Source organism: Eucyclogobius newberryi, unplaced genomic scaffold (genome assembly GCF_026437365.1).
Source record: "Eucyclogobius newberryi isolate DKJ021-1_F unplaced genomic scaffold, fEucNew1.0.hap1 SCAF_4, whole genome shotgun sequence".
NCBI classification, from domain to species: domain Eukaryota; kingdom Metazoa; phylum Chordata; class Actinopteri; order Gobiiformes; family Gobiidae; genus Eucyclogobius; species Eucyclogobius newberryi.
In genome coordinates, this window is record NW_027316056.1 from 1,543,499 (window position 1) to 1,568,257 (window position 24,759).

Below are 24,759 nucleotides of genomic sequence, written 5' to 3' on the forward strand. Positions count from 1 at the left end.
AAATAATATGTCTGTTTGCCGTAACCCGACTGACCCGGTATGAAACTGGCCGACTGAAAAAAAAATATCAGCATTTTGTTGATAAAACGTCAAAATCTTTTATTTTTCAATTATTTCGCTGACTCACCGACCGGTCATTCCTAAACCGCAGTGTCGAATATTTTTATCACGCTGGTAAAACTGTCTTTCGTCGCAAAGGACTGATAACGCATTACGCAACACATGTGCGTCTTCATATTCAGTCCTCCACATGCCTCTGTAACAAAACAGAACGCGCATGAGCATCGTTGTATTGCTTTTTACAAGTTAGTTTGCTTCATTTGGCGCCACTGATGTGTCCATGTGTTTCTCTATCACGGTGTGAAATTTGACTTACGTAATGCATTCTGCAGCGTCATCACAACAAACGTGGCGGCGCCCGTGTCCCCCGCATGTTCCCCCCGCTCGCCTTCACTACCAAAATAAAGGAGAGCGGCTACAAAAGGTCGATTGAAATATCTAAAATTGTGAGATTTAGTCTCCCGATCGGGTTGATCGAGACGTTTCCCATCATTGACTGTTGAAGCCTGACCCCTGGACTGTTGAAGCCTGACCTCTGGACTGTTGAAGCCTGACCCCTGGACTGTTGAAGCCTGACCCCTGGACTGTTGAAGCCTGACCCCTGGACTGTTGAAGTCTGACCCCTGGACTGTTGAAGTCTGACCCCTGGACTGTTGAAGCCTGACCCCTGGCGGTCACTCCGAGTCAAAAAATTACAAAATTTAGAATTTTTTTTTTGCATTCAAAGTAAAAAAAATAAGAATTTACCTACCGCCCAACCCACTTGAAATTTTTTGACTCGGGTTACAGCAAGCAGACAATTTATTTTGGGTAGTCTAATGAGGAAGTGACTCTAGACACGGCAGAAAACAAAGACACACGCGGAGCGCGGACATGCGATATACGGCGGTCTGCAGTTCAGAACCTGCCGCAGTGAAATGAGACTTTCTTGGTCAGACCTGACTCACGAGTCAAAGACACATGTGCATCATTATCTGGACCATATTTCTGTGTAAATATCTCATGTCACAGTAACACTCACTCGATGAGTACGAGCTCAAGAGCAGATGAACCAGATGTGAAGACACAGACAAATCAGCCACACAGAGTCATCAAGGACAGAGGGGACATTAGGGACAGAGGGGACAGTAGGAACAGAGGGGACAGTAGGGGACAGTAGAAACAGAGGGGACAGTAGGAACAGAGGGTACAGTAGGGGACAGTAGGGACAGAGGGGACAGTAGGAACAGAGGGGACAGTAGGGACAGAGGGGACAGGAGGGACAGAGGGGACAGGAGGGGACAGTAGGAACAGAGGGGACAGGAGGGGACAGTAGGAACAGAGGGGACAGGATGGGACAGTAGGAACAGAGGGGACAGTAGGAACAGAGGGGACAGGAGGGACAGCTGTGATGTGTTTGTTAAGCTCTTTGGGCACAGTGGCCCGGAAGTTACGTAGTAGGTTGTTTTCTACAACATGTCAAATGTATTCAGATGACATGTTTATCTATCGACATGCAAAACCTGCTAAAAGTCATTATTAAGTAAGTGTTTTACTTGTTTGTGTAATACAGATAACAACACTGATGGACACCAAACGTAACATCCATTATTTTATACCTGGCAAAACATTCCATTTCCTCGCTTTCCTTCCATAGCATTTCTTACGTTATTTAGTTTTTCAGGCATAAACATTTCAAGACAACTCTTCTGAGTAGTCAGAGCCATGGTGCTCATTAGTTTGATGATCTGTTCTGTTATTAAACTTATGGAGCCATAGTTTTACACCTTCAGCTCATTCACAGCACCTGGAGCTGGGTTAGAACGGCGCGCTAGAGCGTAGCCGAAGCTAACAGCTTAAAATGCGTTTTAAAAACAACTGAAGAATTTTAAACTGTGAAAAAGTTAATGACTGGAAAATAGGTAAAAATTGCTGCTATATCCCACATTTCTGAAAGCTCTAGGTCTCTGCCAGCCTCTGGAAAAAAGCTTTTTGGACCACGCTATGTCTTTTGCTGCAGTACCAATGGACTGGCCACTGGGGCCGTTTGTGACATGCTGCGGCTAGAAATATCCTATCCAGATATTATAATAGCTCCATGGGTCTATCTCTACATTTTGAAACCCTTCTTCTGCATTGCATGCACGGCCTACCATCTGCTGTTCTCCCACATTGTGACACATACAATATGTATAATATACAACATGACAACATGCCTGTTATGTCTGAACATAGCTTAGCACATACAATATTTGATTGTTGAGGTTGAGGTACACTTTATTGTCCCTGTAGGGAAATTTGTCCTCTGCATTTGACCCATCCTTCAATGCCGCTGGGGCATCTCCTCAGGAGCAGTAGTCGCTGCGTGAAGCTCCTGAGGACCATATCCAGATCTTTGTGCTAGACTTGGTCTGGACGTAGCTGGAGAATTTTACCTACTGTGCATGTTTTGTGGTTGATGCGGGAAACTGGAGGGGCTGGAGGAAACCCACCCAGACACAGGAAGAGACATGCAAAGCCCAGAATGAAAGGAGGTGAGAGTGTGAGCCGCCATGTCTGTACATGTCCTGTCCTTGTTTAAAACACAGCAGATAGACCTAGAATATTTGATTAATCAGAAACAATCACATGAAAGATCAGTATTAAATTAATTCCAATATGTGGTTCATTTTCAAATATGCATACATAAACACAAAGAATATTCAAATCAACACATGTGTTACTTAAAGGACACAGGTTGCAACATTTTAATCCTAATTACACAACAGGACAGACCTTTCTGCAGCTCTTCAAGTGTCTTCTTCTCTGATGCAGAAAAGTTGGAAAAGCTTTTTTGCGGCAAGACCCGGCGCAGCAAATGATCAAGAGATTACACTCTAGTGACGTGCTACGCACTGACCGGAAGAAGGAAACAAAACAAACCCCGCACGAGGTTTCAGCCAATCACAGAAGACGTGAGATTCTCACTGAGACAAAAGTGCGTGTTCTGCTTCTGTCACTCTGACATGTCTAAGGTCTAAACACAGGCAATTGACAATTACAGGTTTTGACAAGAAACATGAGTTTCTCACTCTCTCATCCTCTTGAGACTATCTCAATGTGGTCATCTCACAGGTTGAATGGGATGTGCCGTAGGGCCCCTAGGGCCCCTTGGGCCCGTGGACCATGTGGATTGAGTAAACTAACATGCGCGACAGGTGACATTATTTGGAGAGTTCATAACTTCTACTGATAAACATACCAAAGGATGTTCAGGGACTAGAGGTGAGCAGGGTCTATCAAGCTACTATCATTTTATCAACGCGTAAAATTTTATGTGAAGCCAGACATTTTTTTGTTTTGTCTTTTGAGGGGGGGAGGGGGTCCAGAGAGAGACGGAAACAATTTTGTCTTTTAAGCTTCAACCTATTTTGAGAAGATCCCTAAAGAGATGGCATTAAACTTCAGGTAGGTGCGCTATATGGGACACATTTTGATATTGAACATTACATTGCCCTGGATAATAACCGCTGATATGCTAAATAGTGCAAAGATCGGCCGACCAATGTATAGGCCTCCCCATCCTGTGTACTGAAGGAACAGTTTGCGGTAAAGGGATTTTTTTTAGCTCATACTCCTGAGGACTTTCCAGTAAGACCAGGAACTTAGTAGTGACATGGCTCTATAGTGATTAATTATTGTAACAATATCCAACGATACCACACAATCCATCAAAAGAAAACACTAGGGTAGGATGATGGTATGTGTTTTGGGAGCCATTTTACATAAGTTGTGACACTGTGCGAGATCCCTTCTTTCTCTAAGTCAGAACATTTTAATCGTGTAGATTGAGTCTTCTGCTGTTGTGTTTCTTTGCAGAGGTTCTACGTGGTGTGCTCCTGTCAGCTGAGGCGCTTAGAGGCGGTCAGTCGCTCTCCCATCTATACTCACTTCAACCAGAGTGTTCAAGGTGCCATGGTCATCAGAGCATTCGGAGAGCAGGTGCGCTTCATCCAGTCAGCTAACCAGCACATCGACACTAACCAGGAGGCCTACTTTCCCCGCTTTGTGGCTACCAGGTTAGAACACAGCAGCCGGAAGTGCAAAAGGCTGACAATGACAAGGGCATGAGACATCTTATGGTAAAAACGCAACTAACCAAGTCAATCACAAATAACAATCAAAAACAAACAATTTTTCCATTAGTCAGAACAGTCTGAAAAGGAATTATGAACGGTCGGATTGATTACAGGCTCGGTAGACTTTCATATGGTGGGTGGGGCCTATTTAACTGACGGAGATTTACTGTCTCTGAAAGAAATATCTAAAATAGAAATCCACCAGCGTATTGTTTGTCATATTAAAATTATGGCTTGACATGCTTTAACTGACAACAGTCATGTCTTTGGAGTTGAATAATGGCACCATTTTCTGAGGCTGTGAAATGTATTTCCTAAAATCTGTTTTGACTTCTCCTTTAGGCTACATTGGCAAACATAATTTAGTTTGATCAGCCTTGCTAATGATGAAGCTATTTACTGAACTAGTGCACACATGGTTCTGTTTATTTCAGTGATGATAAAGTACTGTAAGCTGATTCCCTTGTGCACGTATGTGCTGTAGGTGGCTGGCTGTCAACCTGGAGTTTCTGGGGAACCTCCTTGTCTTGGCGTCTGCCCTCTTCGCTGTGTTTGGGAGAAATGAGCTGAGTTCTGGATTAGTGGGACTGGCTATTTCCCATTCACTTCAGGTACATGCGGAAACAGTCTGCTAAAACTGACCAGCTACAACGACTCATGTCCAAAACCATGCTAAAAAAAAACAGTCAAAAGTATCCCAGATTTACTACAGAGAAGATTCAAACACAATCAAATTTCACCTAAAATCACTTCCACTGGAAAGTGCAAGTGACTGGAAGAGCCCAAAAAGTAGGGATTCTCATGCAAAATATATTGACACTAGCAGTTTTATCTATCAAATGTTAACGAAAAAGTTTTATCTTTGTTTAATCGCACATTCATTTAATTTGGGGCAGAGCGAAGATAATGACCCCCTGGTCAAATTCTGTATTGAAGTGGTTCTCAAACTTTTTACACCAAGTATCATTGAAGAGAATATTTGGCCTTATAAGAACCACCAGAATCAGAATCAGAAAAAGGTTTATTGCCATAACATAGGAACTTGTCTTGGTGATTCGGTGCAACATAAAACAATAAAACAATGAATAAATCATAAAAAAAAAGTAAAAAAATAGGCTTAATATGTACACAAAAGTACAGTTGTACAGATATACATATGTAGTGCCGAAAGTGAACAGTGATTCAATTATAGTTAAGGTGACAGTGTTTAGGGCGTGTTCAAGTGTCCAACAGCAGAGGGAAAGAACCTGTTCTTGTGGCGGAAGGTTCTGGTCCGGATGGACTGTGGCCTCCTGCCTGAGGGGAGTGGCCTCCTGCCTGAGGGGAGTGGCCTTCTGTCTGAGGGGAGTGGCCTTCTGTCTGAGGGGAGCGGCCTCCTGCCTGAGGGGCGTGGCCTCCTGCCTGAGGGGAGTGGCCTCCTGCCTGAGGGGCGTGGCCTCCTGCCTGAGGGGAGTGGCCTCCTGCCTGAGGGGCGTGGCCTCCTGCCTGAGGGGAGTGGCTCTAATAGTCCATGTCCAAGGTGTTCATATGTTCATTCCAGGACCAAATCAGGGTAAAATAAGGCTTAAAATAAGACAAAGATATGATCTCGCTATTTCTGCCCAAGGAATAACAAAAGAGGACACAACAGTGGAAACATTTGACTAAAGTTTAAACAAAGACTAGAATTTCAGGGTTAACTCCAGAAGGAGCACACATGTTTGAGAAACACTGCTTTACGGTAAAGAAGTTTCTGTGCATTTTAATACAAAAGTCATTGGTGTCAGCTATATGGAAAGTAACAAAGTACAACAGTACTTGAGTATGTTTTGCCATTTGTTCTTTATTTAAATACATTTTACTTATACTTTGCTACCTTTGAGAGCAGGGGCTTCATTTACAAAGGATTGTGAAGGAATTTTGCTGAGCAAGTACATACTCCTACAGACCTCCTACAGAGGCGTACACCATGCAAACTCCTGATTTATAAAACCGTGTATTAGCGATGCAGATAATCATAACAATTGTGCAGAATATGACTAAAGCATGAAATGTTTACCAGTGTTAGTACACACCATAAGCTTCATTTTAAGATCGGGAGGTAAGTCAGATTTGACCTCTGAGGTCCATAATGAGGTCCAGAACCTCCAAATAGCAAAATATCAATGTTTGACCTCATTGTTTAATGGTGAACATGTTTTTGATGTACAAACCATACATAAAAGTGTCTACATATTCCTCACATTGTGTGTAGTTATTTACAGATGTCTGGATTTGACCTCTGAGGTCCTTAAGAGGTAAAATGACCTAAAAATAGCAAGATATTTATGTTTTGCTTCATTCGTTAATTATAAACATGTTTGTGATGTATAAACCACACACTTGTGTTCCAATAAAAGTACCCAGACCTGATCATCACTATGGCAAAGCGTCATATCCTCATAGACCCCCAGCCCTCTACACCCAAGCAACCAAGACCACTCCCAATAACTAACTGGGAGCTTTGTATTCTTTGCCAAACAGAGACAGATGAACCATTGCAGTGCCCACTAAGATCAACCATGAAACAGAGTGGTAGTGGCTATGCAACATTGACAGAAGACCTCCTCCAGTTCAAGGGACTGCAGCACATGCCAATGGACCTCAACCTGAACAGACTGGACGATGGCAATGGCATAGAAACTACCCTGAGGACACACAGTGCTCAGTGGCACAAGAAATGCCGCTTAAAGTTTAACAATTTTTTTTTTTCCAGAGCAGCGCTGAATCAACTTCAGGACAGCAATTTAGTACCAGTACTCTGCACACACGATCAGCAGCTGCCCACAGGCTTCCACAGTCAACCGAGCCTATCTGTTTCTTTTGCAATAAGCCAGCTGGCACTGCAGATTTGCATGAAGCAGCTACAAAGGAAATTGACAAGAACGTTCTGAGATGTGCAACTGAATTAGGGGACACTGAACTGCTGGCCAAGCTGTCTGCAGGAGACATGATTTCCATCGAGGCAAAATACCACTGTCTCCGCTCATTATACAACAGAATCAGACCAGCTGCACTCAAGGACGAGGAGGCTGATCGTCTGCATGGCATGGCCTTTGCTGAGCTGCTGGTGTTCATGGAGGAAATGCATTCAGATGAACACAATGCCCCTGTATTTAAACTCTCAGACATGGCTAACCTCTACAAGACAAGACTAGAGCAGCTGGGTGGCACAGTGGCCAACAGAATACACACAACCAGACTGAAGGACAGACTTCTATATAAACTTCCTGATCGAAGAGCCCATTCTCAGGGCCGAGACACACTTCTCTTGTTTGAGAAAGATATAGGCACTGCCCTGAAGAAGGCCTGTGATCATGCCAGGGATGCCATGCACCTAGTTAGAGCAGCACAGGTAGTACGTACAGAAATATTTGAGACCAGGTTCACCTTTGACGGTGCCTTCAAAGCTGACTGCCAGAAGGATTCTGTGACACTATCCCTCCTTGCTCTGGTGAACATGATCCTCGATGGGGCAAACATCAAAGACCAGACTCAGTTGGCCAACACAAGCACCACAACTGCTGCTCTCACAGTATCACAGCTACTGGTGTTCAACAGTGTAACGCATGCACGCAGTGTGGAATCAACCAATACATAGCTGTTCACCAACTGGTTTCCACAATGAACCCAAGACAATGTGCTACTCTACCCATCTTCCATGCCTTCACAGGGTGTGACACTGTGTCTTCTTTCGCTGGCAGGGGGAAGAAAACTGCCTTGGAGATTTGGAAAGTGTTCCCACAGGTGACTGATGCTTTTGAAGAACTCTTACACATGCCAAATGATGTCAGTGAGGTGTCAATGTCACTGCTGGAGCGTTTTGTTGTGCTTATGTATGACCGCACCAGTGACACCACTGAAGTTAATGATGCTAAGAAACAGCTCTTTGCACACAAGTCTAGGGCTCTAGAAAACATCCCCCCCACACAGGCAGCACTCCAGTAGCACATCAAGCGTGCATCTCTCTAGGGCAACTGCTGGAACCAAACTCTGGTCCGGAATCCAGAGTTACCAATACCATCTGACTGGGGCTGGATAAAGGAGGCTTCTGGTTGGCAGCCCCTTTGGACGACACTGCCAGAGGCATCAAAATCTTGCCACGAACTGATCCACTGCAGCTGCAAGAAGGGATGTACCGGGCGCTGCAAGTGCACCAAGGCTGCACTCAAGTGTACTGCATTATGTGCATGTTCGGGAGACTGTTAGGTGCAATCAGACACCTTAATATCTATGCATATATATGGATAATGTGTGTGTATTACTTTTACTGGTGTGTACTATACATGTGTTTGAGGTAAAAGGTGACGCCCCCCAAGAGCGCTGGAAAAAGACCTGAATACTACCCATTTTTAACAGTTTAATGTATATGTTTAAGACAACCAATAGTGTTATCTGAAGCACACAGGGGCTTATTCATAACTTCAACTTGCACATTCTGCAAAAAAACAAAAATCACACATTTGAAAAAAAAAAATCTTATTTTCGCTTTATCTGTGTTTGGTCCGGGCCGACTTGTGGCGTTTTTTCCCGTGGTCGATCACATATTGTTCTTGTGCTTCAAACACAAATGTTTGAATGAGATATGCGTGAGGTTTGTCCATGGCCTTGTTCACGTACATCAATATGTGCGTCTAAATCAGGGGTCCATCCATCTTCTTCGGGCCGGGTCGCGGGGGCAGCAGTCTGAGCAGGGACTCCCAGACTTCCTTCTCCCCAGACACTTCCTCTAACTCCTCCGGGGGGATCCCGAGGCGTTCCCAGGCCAGCCGAGAGACATAGTCTCTCCAGCGTGTCCTGGGTCTTCCCCGGGGCCTCTTCCCGGTGGGACATGCCCGTGGGCCCACGGGAGGGCGGCCCCACGGGCCTCTTCCCGGTGGGACATGCCCGTGGGCCCACAGGAGGGCGACCCCACGTCGCTCTTTCGGGCTGTGCCCGGCCGGGCCCCGTGGGGTAAGACCCGGCCACCAGGCGCTCGCCATGGAGCACCCATCCCAGGCCTGTCTCCAGGATGGGGCCCCAGTGACGCCGATCCGAGCGACGTAAACGGCCTTGTTCTTGAACTCATCATGAAGGGCTTCTGAACCGATCTTTGTCTGACCCGTCACCTAGGACCTGTTTGCCTTGGGAGACCCTACCAGGGGCTTGAAGCCTCCGACAACATAGCTCCCGGGATCATTCGGGCGCTCAAACCCCTCCACCCCGTTAAGGTGTCGGTTCAAGGAGAGGCTAAATCAGGGGTGGGCAATTATTTTCCTCCGAGGGCCATATTCCAATCCAGGCAAGTAGCGGAGGGCCAACCCGCGGTCATTGGTGTGGAAAAAAAAAATCTGAAAAATTAAATATCAAATAAAATATCACTTTTCTGTCAAATATAGGCTATTGAATCTATTATTTAATTCATTACACATCATATTTATAAAGGATACAAGTGCAGACAGATGCCTGAGGGCAAAAAAGGAAAAAAATAATAATAATAAATAAAAAAAAAATTTAATATTACTTGGACAAGCTTGGCGGGCCGGATTGAAAGGCGCTGCGCGCCGGATGTGGCCCGTGGGCCGTAGCTTGCCCACCCCTGGTCTAAATGGTCAAAGAAGGGGGCAGTGAGCATGCACAAGTGACACAGATGACAGAGTGAAAGCGTCTGAATCAAACACTTGTCACTTCTGCTCGTCTCCATGAGTATGGTCTTTTCCTCGTGTCTCCAGACTTTGTGCAGAACTTACAGGAGTGCCTCAGTTTGCGTAGAGATAAGACAAAGTCCTACGCCTAGTAAGCATGCAAGTTTTATAAATGAGGCCCCAGGTCTAGATTTTCTACTTTACTTTAACTTTCCAGTCTAGTTTTTTTTTTTTTTTTTTTTAAAGGGTGCAGTTTTCAAGGTTTGAAACATCTGAAAAGGCCAAGGTGACATCCTCCAATGGGCAAGCTAATCCATACGCAGTGGACATAATTACACACTTATAAATACACAAATATTGTAATATGGACCATTTCAAGATGCTTTGATTAAGTTTTTGACCAGTAGAGCAACAACTGTAGTGATTTTGACTGTCTATTATGATGTATGTCTTAACTAGAGCCATTTGAGATCAAGCATCATTTTTTTCATAAAATAAATCAATATATTATATATTTTATAAATACAGTTGCTTTGCATGTGTGCCACTGTGTTGCTTCCATGCACACCAAAAACTAGAATTGTTTACCTTTTAAACAAAGGTGGACTAATGTGGACAAAGACAATTACAATTAAAAGACACTTTGTGGGGATGGGGGAAATAGGTGGGTTTTTAAGTCTATAAATAATCTTTAGATTTGTTCTGCGCATTTCTCCCATCGAATCACATCAGCACACGATAAGCACAACTACATGGCTACCTAGCATCTCCGAGAAAAGATTCCAATTGTTTATTATTAACCTCAATCTGAAACCAGTAGATGGTACCAAAACTCAAATAATCCTACTGAAAACAGCAGCGATACAGACGTCAATTATGTGATTTTATTTAGTTTTGTTTTAAAACATGAGAGGCCAAACTAAAGGGACTCAAGAGCATAGATAAAGGCTGATAAAGATACAAATGATGCATAATATCTGTCCTTGGAGTAACAAACTTGAGTACTGCTTCCACCACTAGGTATCATTCTTGGATCGATATCGTGACCTTGCCATACTAATCCTTGGTATTGGATCAAAACAAAAGTCACTGGTATTGCCCATCACGAGTAGCTGCATTCATGCCCCTTAAGTAACACAAATCTGCAAGTATCAGAACAAAGGAAGTGTTTGGATGTAGTGGAAGATAAGCATTGATTGAAAAAGCATGTGTGCAGGTGACAGGAGTGCTGAGCTGGATCGTCCGCTCCTGGACCGATGTGGAGAACAACATTGTGTCAGTGGAGAGAGTGAAAGAATATGCCCATACTCCCAAAGAGGTACCACACAGAACACACCTGTCCTCACAAAACTGGTCATAGTTTAAAGGTAATAGCTGGAACATGCGCATTCAGCCTACATTAGAGGTGTCAAACTCAAGAAGCAATGGAGGAACAATAAATAACAAGTTCCGTATCCTGTTGAAGACTGACATCTGGATGAAGATGAACCCTAGAACATGCCAGTATGTACATGTTTCTAATCTGATGCAGATATAGGCACAATAGACCTAAGGGATCATGCTCCTATCTACATTTCTGTAAATTTGGAGGAAAGATGAAAAACACACTGTGGAGGTTCAATGCTAGCCTGCTTAAATACCCTTTGTTTGAGGAAAAATTAAACGTTTCGACTCTCATCCAAGAGTCAATGTCAATAAGAGAATTTAGGTCGAGAACTCAGATATTTATACTATTCTGTGGTAAGTTACTTACCACACTTACTTACTGGACTTACCACAGAATAGTATAAATATCGGAGTTCTCAACCTAAATTCTCTTATTGACAATGACTCTTGGATGAGAGTCGAAACGTCTAATTTTTTCTAACCGAGTCCAGATGAAACAACTGAAGCTTTACCTACAATGGAACACACCTGGACCAATGAGGGATTACACCGACATATATCCAACAATCAACATTTTTCTTGAAGATATTTTAGCTTTTCATCCCATTGTTTCTTTTTTTGAGAGGCTCAAAAGTTATAACACGTAAACAACACAGTCTGATACAGCTAAAAGACACGTTAGCGTATTCACAACTCTCAGACTTATCAGTTGTAACACGTAAAATACAACACAATACACTCACTTTTTCAGTTCATTCCTCATCCCACAAATCCTTCAAATTCCTCATCTTCATTGTCTGAGTTTAACAGTTGGGCTGGATGCCATACATCCCGGATCCCCGGGTCCATCTCAGAGTCAGTGTCACTGCTGTAACCTTCAGTGATGATTCCGGCCTTCGTGAAAGCTCGGACCACAGTTGGACTGATACTTTAGCTCAGAGTTTAAAGTCTGCGTCGTAGGCGTGTCTCTTGGCAGGAGCCATTTTGGGGTCCTAAATACGGGTCCTTTATTTAGGTGTCCTTATCACACGACGTTGCTCCTGGCTTACCACACAAAATCGCTTCGAGGTCAGTAAACACAACCAGAATTAAAGCCGCAAGCGGCATCCAACGGCCCTCGCGGGCCGCCGGCCTTCCGACTCTGCGCTTTCGACTTGATAAAGATGGCGCCCTTATTGTGTGTTGAATTAAAAAAGAACTTGACAGACGGCGACACATTGGACATGGCCAATCCAGTGCAAATGAACAAAAGTGTCGGTCAAATGTGCGGGTCCGCCGCACAGAGACCGTGACACTTGGAATAAAAATATGGATAACTTTTGATGCTCCGCTTGTGTAGATGATTTTCCCCAAATATGAGCTTGATCGAGCTATTGCCCACAGTGGAGTTTGTTAAAGTGTGAAGCGTAAATGTGAACATTTCAGAGATTTCGCTGTTTTCCCATTTCTGACATATATTTGCGGGTCCGCCACATAGAAACCGTAGCACTTAGAATCAAAATATGTACAAGTTTTGATGCCCCGCTTGTGTAGATGATATTCTCCAAATATGAACTTGATCGGACAATTCGTTAAAGTGTGAAGCGTAAAAATGTGGTGATTTGAGCGATTCTACGATTTTCCCATAAGGATAACATGGGATGTTTCTGTCATCGCTACGGTTACGCCGTACAAAATATGACTTTGGCTCTCATACTTTCATGATCAGGATGGCAAATTTGAATTTTGTTCAAAATATCATGTCATTTGGAAAAACTCTATTGCTTATAGGCCACTCTGAAGGCCAAATAGTCAGAATTCTGGGAAACGTTTGCGGCTCCGTCGCACAGAGACCGTAAAAGCTATCCTTAAAATGTGGTCAACTTTAGATGCCCCACTTGTCTAGAGGACGTACACCGATTTTGAGGTTGGTGGGCAAAACGCACTAGGAGGAGTTCGTTAAAGTGTGAAACAGAAAAATGTTGATATTCGAGAGATTTAGCGGTATTCCCATAGGGATAACATGGGAAGTTTATGTCATCGCTACGACTACGCCGTAAAAATTAAGGCATTTGTCTGATTGGCTTTTTTGATCGGGACGCCAAAATAGAATTTTGGGTAAAGTTTAGAACATTTTGGTAAAACTAATTTTTGACCTTCAATGTTAATTTAAAGGTCACTCTGTAGGGGGCGCTATCGCGCCCATTTAAATTTTGTCATCATAAACTGGTCCAAACTAGAAAGTTGAACAACTGATTCAAATTTGGTCATAATCGGACTGGTTTTGATCAAATGGGAGCAATTTTTAGACCTGCAATATTCCAAAATAAGTTGTCCAACTTTGCGGCTGCGCCGCACACAGACCGTAAAAGGTATCTCCAAAAATTGGATAACTTTAGATGCCCCACTTGTCCAGAGGACGTACGCCAATTTTGAAGTTGGTGGGCAAAACGCCCTAGGAGGAGTTCGTCAAAGTTTGACGTGAACAAAATGGCTAACACAGCGTGTTTTCATTTTCAAAGGAAGATGGCGGCCATAGGGTAAGTCTGGGGGCGTGGTCACAATGATTTTTTTTTTTTTGTCCTCACGAGAGGAATGCGTGTCCCGAATTTCGTAGCTTTACGACAAAGTTGACCTCGGGGCGTCTCCCATAGGCGCAATGTATTTTGACTTTTGTCGGTGGCGCTGTCGCGCCATTTTTTGACGAAAAAAAAAATGGCCCAGAAAAAACAAAATTTTTCGCCGATTCTGAATTTTGGGCAAAGTTTGGTGAGTTTTTGAGCATGTTCAGGGGGTCAAATTAGAGTTCAAAGCGATGAAGAACAAGAAAAATAATAATAATATTTTTAGCAAAAACAATATAGCCGTTTCCACTATAACAACAAATTATACATCGTTTGAAAGCTCTAAGCCTTCCCGATGCCGCCATGGGGTGGAATCATCATTACGAGCACTTACGCGCTCGTCACTCCCTATTCCATCGGGATGCCCCGCCCACTCCCCATAGACTTCCATTGATTTGAGCAGATACAAGCATGGCCCATGCCTGCGGCATGGATTCTCGCGTACGGGACGATGCCAGGAGGGTTTTTGGAGGAATGCAGCGCTTCGCGCTGCTGTTGTCAACAATTTGTGAATGGGCTACGCCCATTCACTCATTGTTGACTTTTTCTGTCATAGCAGGAGTAAGTATGCATGATCCATGCCTTCGGCATGGGCGAGTTCACTGTACTTGCCAGGGGCGACGGGGTACCAAACATGCGGGCTGCGCCCGCATGTTTGGTCAGACAGTTGCAACGCTGCCTTCGGCAGCATTGCGGGAGCAATAGGCCCTCCGCCCTGCTGGGGCTCGGGCCTAATAAAAATAATTAAAGCCGCAAGCGGCATCCAACGGCCCTCGCCGGCCGCCGGCCTTCCGACTCTGCGCTTTCGACTTGATAAAGATGGCGCCCTTATTGTGTGTTGAATTAAAAAAGAACTTGACAGACGGCGACACATTGGACATGGCCAATCCAGTGCAAATCAACACAAGTGTCAGTCAAATTTGCTGCTCCGCCGCACAGAGACCGTAGCACTTAGAATCAAAATATGGGTAAGTTTTGATGCCCCATTTGTCTAGATGATATTCTCCAAATATGAACTTGATCGGACAATCGCCCTAGGAGGAGTTTGTTAAAGTGTGAAGCGTAAAAATGTGGTGATTTGAGCGATTCTACGATTTTCCCATAAGGATAACATGGGATGTTTCTGTCAACGCTACGGTTACGCCGTACAAAATATGACTTTGGCTCTCATACTTTTATGATCAGGATGGCAAATTAGAATTTTGTTCAAAATATCATGTCATTTGGAAAAACTCTATTGCTTATAGGCCACTCTGAATGCCAAATAGTCAGAATTCTGGGAAACGTTTGCGGCTCCGTCGCACAGAGACCGTAAATGTTATCCTTAAAATTTGGATAACTTTAGATGCCCCACTTCTCTAGAGGACGTACACCGATTTTGAGGTTCGTGGGCAAAACGCACTAGGAGGAGTTCGTTAAAGTGTGAAACATAAAAATGTGGATATTTGAGAGATTTTGCGGTTTTCCCATAGGGATAACATGGGAGGTTTCTGTCATCGCTACGACTACGCCGTAAAAAATAAGGCATTTGTCTGATTGGCTTTTTTGATCGGGACGCCAAAATAGAATTTTGGGTAAAGTTTAGAACATTTTGGTAAAACTAATTTTTGACCTTCAATGTTAATTTAAAGGTCACTCTGTAGGGGGCGCTATCGCGCCCATTTCAATTTTGTCAGTCTAAACTGGTCCAAACTAGAAAGTTTAACAACTGACTCAAATTTGGTCCTAATCGGACTGGTTTTGATCAAATGGGAGCAATTTTTAGATCTGCAATATCCCAAAATAAGTTGTCCAACTTTGCGGCTGCGCCGCACACAGACCGTAAAAGGTATCTCAAAAAATTGGATAACTTTAGATGCCCCACTTGTCCAGAGGACGTACGCCGATTTTGAAGTCGGTGGGCAAAACGCCCTAGGAGGAGTTCGTCAAAGTTTGACGTGAACAAAATGGCTAACACAGCGTGTTTTCATTTTCAAAGGAAGATGGTGGCCATAAGGTAAGTCTGGGGGCGTGGCCACAATGATTATTTTTTTTTGTCCTCACGAGAGGAATGCGTGTCCCGAATTTCGTAGCTTTACTACAAAGTTGACCTCGGGGCGTCTCCCATAGGCGCAATGTATTTTGACTTTTGTCGGTGGCGCTGTCGCGCCATTTTTTAACGAAAAAAAAAAATGGCCCAGAAAAAACAAAATTTTTCGCCGATTCTGAATTTTGGGCAAAGTTTGGTGAGTTTTTGAGCATGTTCAGGGGGTCAAATTAGAGTTCAAAGCGCTGAAGAAGAACAAGAAAAAAAAAAAATATATAGCCGCAAGCGGCAATGATCGGCCCTCGCCACGCCGCCGCCACGCCGCTGCCACACCGCCGCCACACCGCAAGAGGAGGGGGCGCTAACGCGCCCCAATTGTCCTTTTATTACGCCTACTGCTGAATCTGTGACGCTGTCACATCTTCTCCCCTTTGTTTTACATCAAAAAGCTATTTTATTTTGAATTCTTGGCAAAATGTGCGGCTTTGCCGCACAGACACCGTGACTCTTTGAATGAAAATGTGGATAACTTTTGATGGTCCAGAAGATGAGTCTCACCAAATTTCAGGTTGATAGGGCTAACGCCCTAAGAGGAGTTGGTGAAAGTCTAAAGTGTAAACATGTTCTGGCGATTTCCCCATTGGAATAACATGAAAGGTTTCGGTCATCGTTACGGCAACGCCATAACAATTATGACATGGGTCTCATTGACTTTTTTGATGGGGATGCTAAAATTGAGTTGTGTGTCAAATTTCATATAATTTCGCAAAACTAAACATTTAACCTCCATATAAAATCTGTAGGGGGCGCTGTGGTGCCAAAGTAGATTTAGGGCAAAGAGTTTAACAACTGATTCTAATTTGACGCAATTCGGACTTTATCTGCGCAAACGGCAGAAATTTTAAATATGGGAGATTTCTGAAATTCTAGCTACAGTTTGCGGCTTCGCCGCACCGAGACCGTGAGAGGTATCAATGTAATTTGGATAACTTTTGATGTCCCACTCCTCAGTAGCATTTTGACCAAATTTCAGCTTTTTAGGGCTAACGCCCTGGGAGGAGTTCGTAAAAGTACAACGTTTGGAAAAACTCCGAAGTCATGTTTAGCCATTTTTGAAGCAATATGGCCGACATTTGGTTGGGCGGACGGCGTTGCCGTAATAATATTTTTTACTTCTCTTGTCACCATCTACCTCTGCGCCAAATTTCATGATTCTACGATCAGATTTTTTTTGGGTCATTTCCCATCTCTCAATGCATTTTTGGTACATTTGGGGGCGCTGACGCGCCAATTTTTTTATTTTAGAAAAGGGAAATAGCCAGAATGTAGAGAGGCACGATTTTTAGAGGTGTGAACATTTTTGTGACTTTTCGTCAATGTTCACTGGGTGAAAAATAGGGGGGTTGGTCCCGAGAAGAAGAAGAAGAAGAAGAAGAAGAAGAAGAAGAAGAAGAAGAATATTCCGATGCGAAAACAATGTTTCCCATTTTTCAAATATCATAAACTATACATTTTCGGAAAGCGCTCGCGCTTTCCTACCTCATGGTGTGGGTCCCTGGTCACTGACGGGTACTTTCGTTAATTTTGAGTGGGCTCCGCCCACTTTGTGTTTTTGGCCCTCTATACAGTAATAATGTTCAATTTTTGCATTACATGCTTATATGCACGAAACATGCAAGAGATGGGGAACGTATTCGTGAGCTACTTAGCGCAAATGAGTGCTTTATATGGGGATCATCTCAATGTAAAGTGCTCGTTTAGTGCGCACTTTTGCACGGGCTTCGCCCGTTTACAACGGTAATGTTCCATTTTCCTACTACTAATTAGTATGCACGGGGCGTGCATGAGTGAAGGAGTGCGTTAGTGAGTGTTTGGAAGTGGGCGAGCGCTTCGCGCTCGATTTCGTGCGCACTACGTGCGCACTTTCGCAGCCGTGCTTCGCACGGCCTTACAAGATTAATAGGCCTCTCGCCAGCTTGTGGCGCTCGGGCCTAATAATATTTTTAGCAAAAACAATATAGCCGTTTCCACTATAACAACAAATTATACATCGTTTGAAAGCTCTAAGCCTTCCCCATGCCGCCATGGGGTGGAATCATCATTACGAGCGCTCGTCACTCCCTATTCCGTCGGGATGCCCCGCCCACTCCCCATAGACTTCCATTGATTTGAGCAGATACAAGCATGGCCCATGCCTGCGGCATGGATTCTCGCATACGGGACGATGCCAGGAGGGTTTTTGAAGGAATGCAGCGCTTCGCGCTGCTGTTGTCAACAATTAGTGAATGGGCTACGCCCATTCACTAATTGTTGACTGTTTCTGTCATAGCAGGAGTAAGTATGCATGATCCATGCCTTCGGCATGGGCTAGTTCACTGTACTTGCCAGGGGCGACGGGGCACCAAACATGCGGGCTGCGCCCGCATGTTTGGTAAGACAGTTGCAACGCTGCCTTCGGCAGCGTTGCGGGAGCAATAGGCCCTCCGCCCTGCTGGGGCTCGGGCCTAATTAATCCATATATTGAGCGCACTGGATTATAAAACGCACCAACGGTTTTTGAGGAAATTAAAGGCTTTTAAGTGCGCTTTATAGTACGGAAAGTATGTGTTAGAAACTATGGCAGCCAGGAGGCAAACCACTATCACTTGTTTCGGGACTGTCCTGTTGCTCAACGATATTGGACTGAAATCAACAAAGAGCTACAGACTATTTTTGGCATTAACATTCCATTTGTTTTCAGAACTATGTATGTGGGGTTTAAGGCTCCTGCTATGGACACAATAAATGGATATATCTGGAGCATACTCCTGGCCCCTGGCTTTGACAGGCTGCTGTCAATCACCGGTCCAGATCCCGACTAACACTTCATTTTAGGACTCAAGAGTAAACTAGAATGTAAGTTTACTGCCACACCACCATCTTGGCCCGTGGTGGTGTTAAGTTAACTTTACTAGGTGGGGTAGCTTGGCTTCAACAGAATGACTATGTAAGATTATGTTGAGTCTTACATAATCATCTTGTTGAAACCAAGTGTATGATTGAAATGTATATTTTGAATTGATTTGTATATTTTGCAGGCTCCCTGGAGGTCCGACCCCGGGGCCCTCTCCCCAGTGTGGCCCTGCTCAGGCAGTATCACTTTTGAGGATTTTGGACTGCAGTACCGCAAAGGCTTAGACTGGGCCCTCAAAGACATCAACTTCAACATCCATGAAGGAGAGAAGGTACGCAGCCACAAACCAGAATCGGACTGACAACAGCAAGGACTAATAGGGCTGGGACTATAGGGTTTAGTGTTTAGTATTTATCTTTTACTATTACAATTTAAACACATAAAACACAAAACAAGGAACATGTCAAAATCAAGACATTCAAGAAATTAAATAAAAATGACCACACACTAGTGTCGCATCTAGTCCAAAGTCTGTCAAACAGGTCAATTTTCAAATTCACTGGCATTTTTCAAACGTTATAATTTGGATCCAGTCCTGGATGGTTGTAGATTGTCATCCATCCTTTCCTGCAGACAGGAGTCTGCAAGAAATCTTCTGACTGTATCTGTGGCAGGAGTTTTGAGGCCCAAATACATAGTTCCGAAATTGAGTAGGTTGATGATGTCAAAAACAGGTTGCAGCACTTTATTGATCTCAGTCCAATATTTTTGAGCAACGGACAGTCCAAAAAGATATGTTTTTTCTTCTGCTTTAAATGCTGTACAAATTGACAAGTTATTGCATTGCCTCTCTGACTTTCAATTCAATCTCACACTGATTTTAGGGATTCCATTTTTTTATTAGACAGGCCACAAGAGTGTTTTTAAATGGTTTTAAATCCACCACACAGGTTTAAAAACAGCAAGGCTGTGTCCTGTCTCTCATCCTTTTCTCCATTTACACCTATATGAACCGCTGCAGCAGGTAAGTAAAGCAAGGCAAGTTTATTTGTAGAGCACAATTCATACACAAGGCAATTCAAGTGCTTCACACAACAGGAAAAATGCATTAGACCTTAGAAATCTGGTGGATAACAAATCGAGGCAGCATGTAGATAAACTCAGACTGGTAGAGATCTCCTGGTCAATTTTGTCAGTTACAGGTATAAAGTGTGTTAGCTCTCTAAGTGTCTAGGTGGTTTTAGGGTTATTATTTACGTTGTGAAATTTATAGCATTTTTATTGCCCTGAACTTATTCATTAAAGAATAATGCAAACTCATTAAACTTGGATGTCAAAATTAGTTCTAACGGCAGCTGAGCTGGAGGGTTTGTTCATCTGTTGCAAACAGAACACATAAAATGACTTTCTGTTCTACATAAAATGAGGTTGTACAGGTACAACTTCTCTTTGTAAATCTCTTTTAGAACCTGGAGTTTTGACTTGCGCACTCCCTTTTCTGTGCCCTGATCGAATCATAAGTTCTTCATAGCACCTTCTGCTTATTTTTAACCATTTTAGCCTTCATAGGGGTGATGGTGTCTAGAACATTCAAAACACTAGATGTAATTAGATGAATTCGAATCATTTACATTAGAACATGAGACATTTTCAAAGTTTATCATTTCCATAAACAGTGCACCTGTGCCATCATTTATGCGTCTCCTCTGAACAACTGCAGGACCAACCGGAGGTTTGGGAGAAACAGACAGGTCAAAGAAGACACAGAAATGATCAGACAGAGCAACATCAACCACATTGACATTTGAAATATTTACCCCCTTTGTAATTATGAGATCTAGAGTGTGTCCTTTGCTGTGGGTGGGGCCACTCTGCTGTGGGTGGGGCCTCTCACATGCTGAGTAAAACTGAAGGTTTCAAGGACAGCATCAAGCTCTTTAGCGTTTCTGTCATAAATATTATCAACATGCACATTTAAATCACCTGTACTGACCAAACCATCAAAGTCTGTGCATACATACCTCGCACCCTTTCTCTTCACCCTTTACACTGCAGACCTCAGACATGACACGGACAGCTGTGTCCTGCAGAAGTTCTCTGATGACTCTGCCATCATCGGACTCATCACGTACAACGATGATGCGGAGTACAGGGGACTGGAGCAGGACTTTGTGGACTGGTGTCAGCGGAACCACCTCCTCATCAACGCGGGGAAGACCAAGGAGATGGTGGTGGATTTCCGCAGACGCCATCCCACTGCCCCCTCACCAGTGAACATCCAGGGACGGGACATTGAGAGAGTGGACTCATACAAATACCTGGGTGTTCATCTGAACCACAAACTGAACTGGACTCATAACACAGACTCACTGTACAGGAAGAGCTCTACCTCCTGAGGAGACTCAGGTCTTTTAAAGGAGACATACTCAAATGATGAAAACACCCCAAAAGACAACCTTTGGGTAACTTTTTAATCTCTAAAAACTGCACAGACCCCTCCCCTCTTTTTGTTTTCTCGTGTTTCAGATTCAAACTTAAAGTTGGGTCGAGCAGATTCTATTAGAACTGAAGTTCATTTTTTTTTGTCAAGCCACATTTCAGTTAAAAACATATAATCAAGATTATATGAAGAAATTAAATCATTAATTAAATCTTTTCACTGGGAATATGAATGAAATTTCTTAAGATTGGGCAGCCTGACTTTTTTGTTTTCCCATCTGTGTGTGACTACAAAAAAAGCACTAGGGGAGGCTGTTTTTACACAGGGCCCTGGGTTGTTTAAATTTTTATATGACTATGTCCCGGTAACACTGAGACACAGTGCATCCTAGCTACGGGAGGTACCAGGTGAAAGATATGTGGTAGATATGTGGTGGGGCTTTTGTTGGTGTAGCAGGTGCTGGGGACACAGGTTTGTGCATTGAAGAGTTCATCATTGCTGACATCAGCACTCTTGATCTTGCTATATTGGGCGTCCAAGGATCTTAATGATTTGATCAGACATTCAAGATAGCTGGGAAGGCCCCTGGGTGAGTGGCGATGAAAAGGAGAGTGGGGATTCTGTAGTGGGAGTAGATGTTATAGGGGGGACCCAGAGCTGCTCTGAGGGCAAGGGCGATGACAGGGATGCTGTCCTCCTTGTCCTCCCCTATCACAGATGAGTCCAAGGCCTTTGATGAGGACTCTGCGGGAAATAACTTTAATGACTCCTGCACTGGCCGCAGTGAATATTGTTGTGGTGCTGCTGCAGATGAGTCCTTCGCCAGAGGCGTTGGAGGTGAATGTGGAGCAGCTGGAGCTGCATCTTTGCTGGGGGTGGTGGAGCCGCAGCTGGTGAATCCTTTGGTGGGGGCTGTCATTGTGGTGCTGCTGATGTTGAAACATTGGCTCGGTCTCTGGCTGATGGAACAGGAATTCTTCTCTCATTCCTCTCTTCTCTAACCATCTGCTCAGGACCCTGTCCAGGCCCAGTCCAATGCCTCAGAGCATGGAGCAGGTTCTCTGTCAGCAACATCACTCCACCTCTACATAGGTGGGGGCCATTTCTCTTAAACAGGTCCTCTCGTTTCCAGAATAGACAGAACTTCTGAATATTGTGCAATCCGCTAGGTGCACACTCTTTGGACAGCCATGTGTTCAGCTGAAGCAGCCGGCTAAACTTGTTTATCCTCCTGTCGATGTTTGGAAGAGGTCCACTTATGAATCTTTTGATTTCCATTTGTGTCTGACCGTGGCTAAACCAGTTACATGTCTACCCGAAGACATTTTGAGTTTTTTTCAGATTCGGAAAGTGTGAATTCAAAGCTTTCCAATGATGTCTCACTCATGTAGATATGATCATATTTGAGTAAGTTGTGGTCATTTGAATGTAAACAACTCTCAAACCCATTCACTGAGAAAACGGGGCTCAAAGTTTCTCACCTGAGTGAGCCCAGAGTCACAGGGGGCGGGGCTCATTTGCATCTCATTGAGATAAGCCCTCCCCCCTGTCACACTGACACCACCTCCCCCTACAGCTGTCACTCAAGACTCAAGAGGAGTGTTGTTATTGATGTGAACTGGACTTGAATTAGAATTCGAAGTTACTATATTAAAATGGAAAAACTTGGATTACAAAAGGCCCTGAATAGAATCAAAGAATAAGAATCAGAATAGAGTTCATTGCATTTGTCGATAAACATAATTCACAGGTGATTCAGTGCAACAACAATGGTGCACTGAATGATTCAACACAAACAACAAAAGATAAGATAAGAGCCTTTAATGTTACAACACAGTAGATACAGGGGGAAAGGACAGTAACTTATAGGAAGTTTAAAAAACACTCTTAATAGAAGAACTCTTATAAACAGATGCCAGGGCCAGGTATACGAACTGCAACGGGTCCATGGCTTTGAATATATGAGATAATAGATATGAGATGTACACCACCAGAGTCCAATTACATCAGAGATCACATCCTCATCCTCTTCTTCGTCTGTGCACTCTTCTGTGCTGTGACTCTCGGCGCTGGGCATGTGATGTCTTTTGCCTCATCAGCACAGAAAGGCCTGATTTTTTTCATGCAGATAGGTCTGCCTGTCAATGTCAATTTTTTTTTTTAACACAATGTGAGAGTTTCAATATAAATACCTGAAGTGCTGATAACTCTTGATCTTTGGAAGCCGTCTGAAGAAGGGACTCAGATGCTTCTGCCAGTCCAAGTTCTTGACAAACACTTTGCCATCCGCCGTTCCAACAAGCTGTGGGATATTGAGGTGAGACTCAGGAGAGCTGTTTTCCACTACCTGATGACAAGGGCGACAATGTAAAAAAATGAGAACAGAAGAAACATATCTTAAGCAGAGAGCAGCACTGAAGTTTTGCCAGGCTAATGTTTACACATTACAGTAGTCAAATCATATAAACTAACCTCAGCGATGTCTTCCAAAGTGTCAACCCTGGTCTTCATGTATGCTCGCTTGATAAGTCCAAAGCCGCAATCAGGGGAGAATTTGGTGTGGCCAGCAATGAGGAAGTGGATGTCCATTGTGTGGTGAAGCTTGGCCCCGTCTGCAGAGGGTAGTAGACAGAGAGAGAAAAGGAGATTAGATTAATACATATGACATTTGATTAAGACGTATATGTCTCTATAATTGCTATTCTGCATTTGCACTATTATTAGTACCTGCTGTGCAAAGTCAAAGCTGTAATGCATCCTGATGTCTTTGCTTGCTGGCGGTGAGGGTCCAAAGACAGCACATTAGATTCTGTTGTAGAGATCTGTGCGTGGCCTGCAGCTTCTGATGTGTGGGAGAAGCTGTTTCCACAGTGATCTGAAGCTTGATGTACAAACTGCAGGCTCACCTGAAAAACAGATGTTGCTTATGGTTAATTATACTCTAATCATTAAAACATGAAAATCACCAAAATAATGTTTTACACTTACCAAGCTCCTTAGCAGACTTCACGTAGAGACCTTAGTCACATGGGTTGGGAGCAACTTCACATGTCAGTCCCTATGGCCAGGATGTCGACCAGGTAGCATTATGGAATGGACTTCTGCATAGTTTTTGATAAACTCCACAACGGCGTGAATCAATTCATGACTGATGAACCTGCGTGAATGTGGCTGTGGGCGCTTCTTCCTCAACCGTGGTGTTGCTCCATTTTCGTCATAGTGTTTGATTATGTCAGTCAGGGTGTCTTTGCCAATTCTGAAAAGGGGAAAAAAAGGATTAGGGTTAACAGTAATATGGGAATAACACGCTTCACAGAAAACAGTTCACATTGTGACGTTAACGGTGTATTTAAGATGCAAAACGCGGAGATATTGGGACATCTGCCCTCGGCTAGCGGGGCTAGCTAGCTCACTTGAGATAACACGGCTCGTAAAAGCAAAACACTTGCAGAACAGCATACCAAAACATAAACATACACTCGAGTTTAAAACCGGCGCACATTAAAGTGATTAAAAGCGGGTGTTTTAGTCGCAAAGCTTACCTGGTTCAGCCGTCCTGTCGTCTCTCCCAACACTGTGCACAGAGAGACACACAGGAAGCTGATAATGGCA

At 43.7% G+C, this 24,759-nt stretch overlaps 1 protein-coding gene across 1 annotated transcript in view; it reads left to right on the top strand.

The window, feature by feature from the left end:
- The window catches only part of LOC140378270 (multidrug resistance-associated protein 1-like), a 180,000-nt gene that overhangs the window by 90,081 nt on the left and 65,160 nt on the right, over window positions 1-24,759 (top strand). The window contains exons 17-20 of the mRNA XM_072464033.1: window positions 3,898-4,097; window positions 4,642-4,768; window positions 11,016-11,117; window positions 18,892-19,038. Coding sequence (XP_072320134.1) covers window positions 3,898-4,097; window positions 4,642-4,768; window positions 11,016-11,117; window positions 18,892-19,038 — 576 coding nt within the window. The remainder of the gene's footprint in view (window positions 1-3,897; window positions 4,098-4,641; window positions 4,769-11,015; window positions 11,118-18,891; window positions 19,039-24,759) is intronic.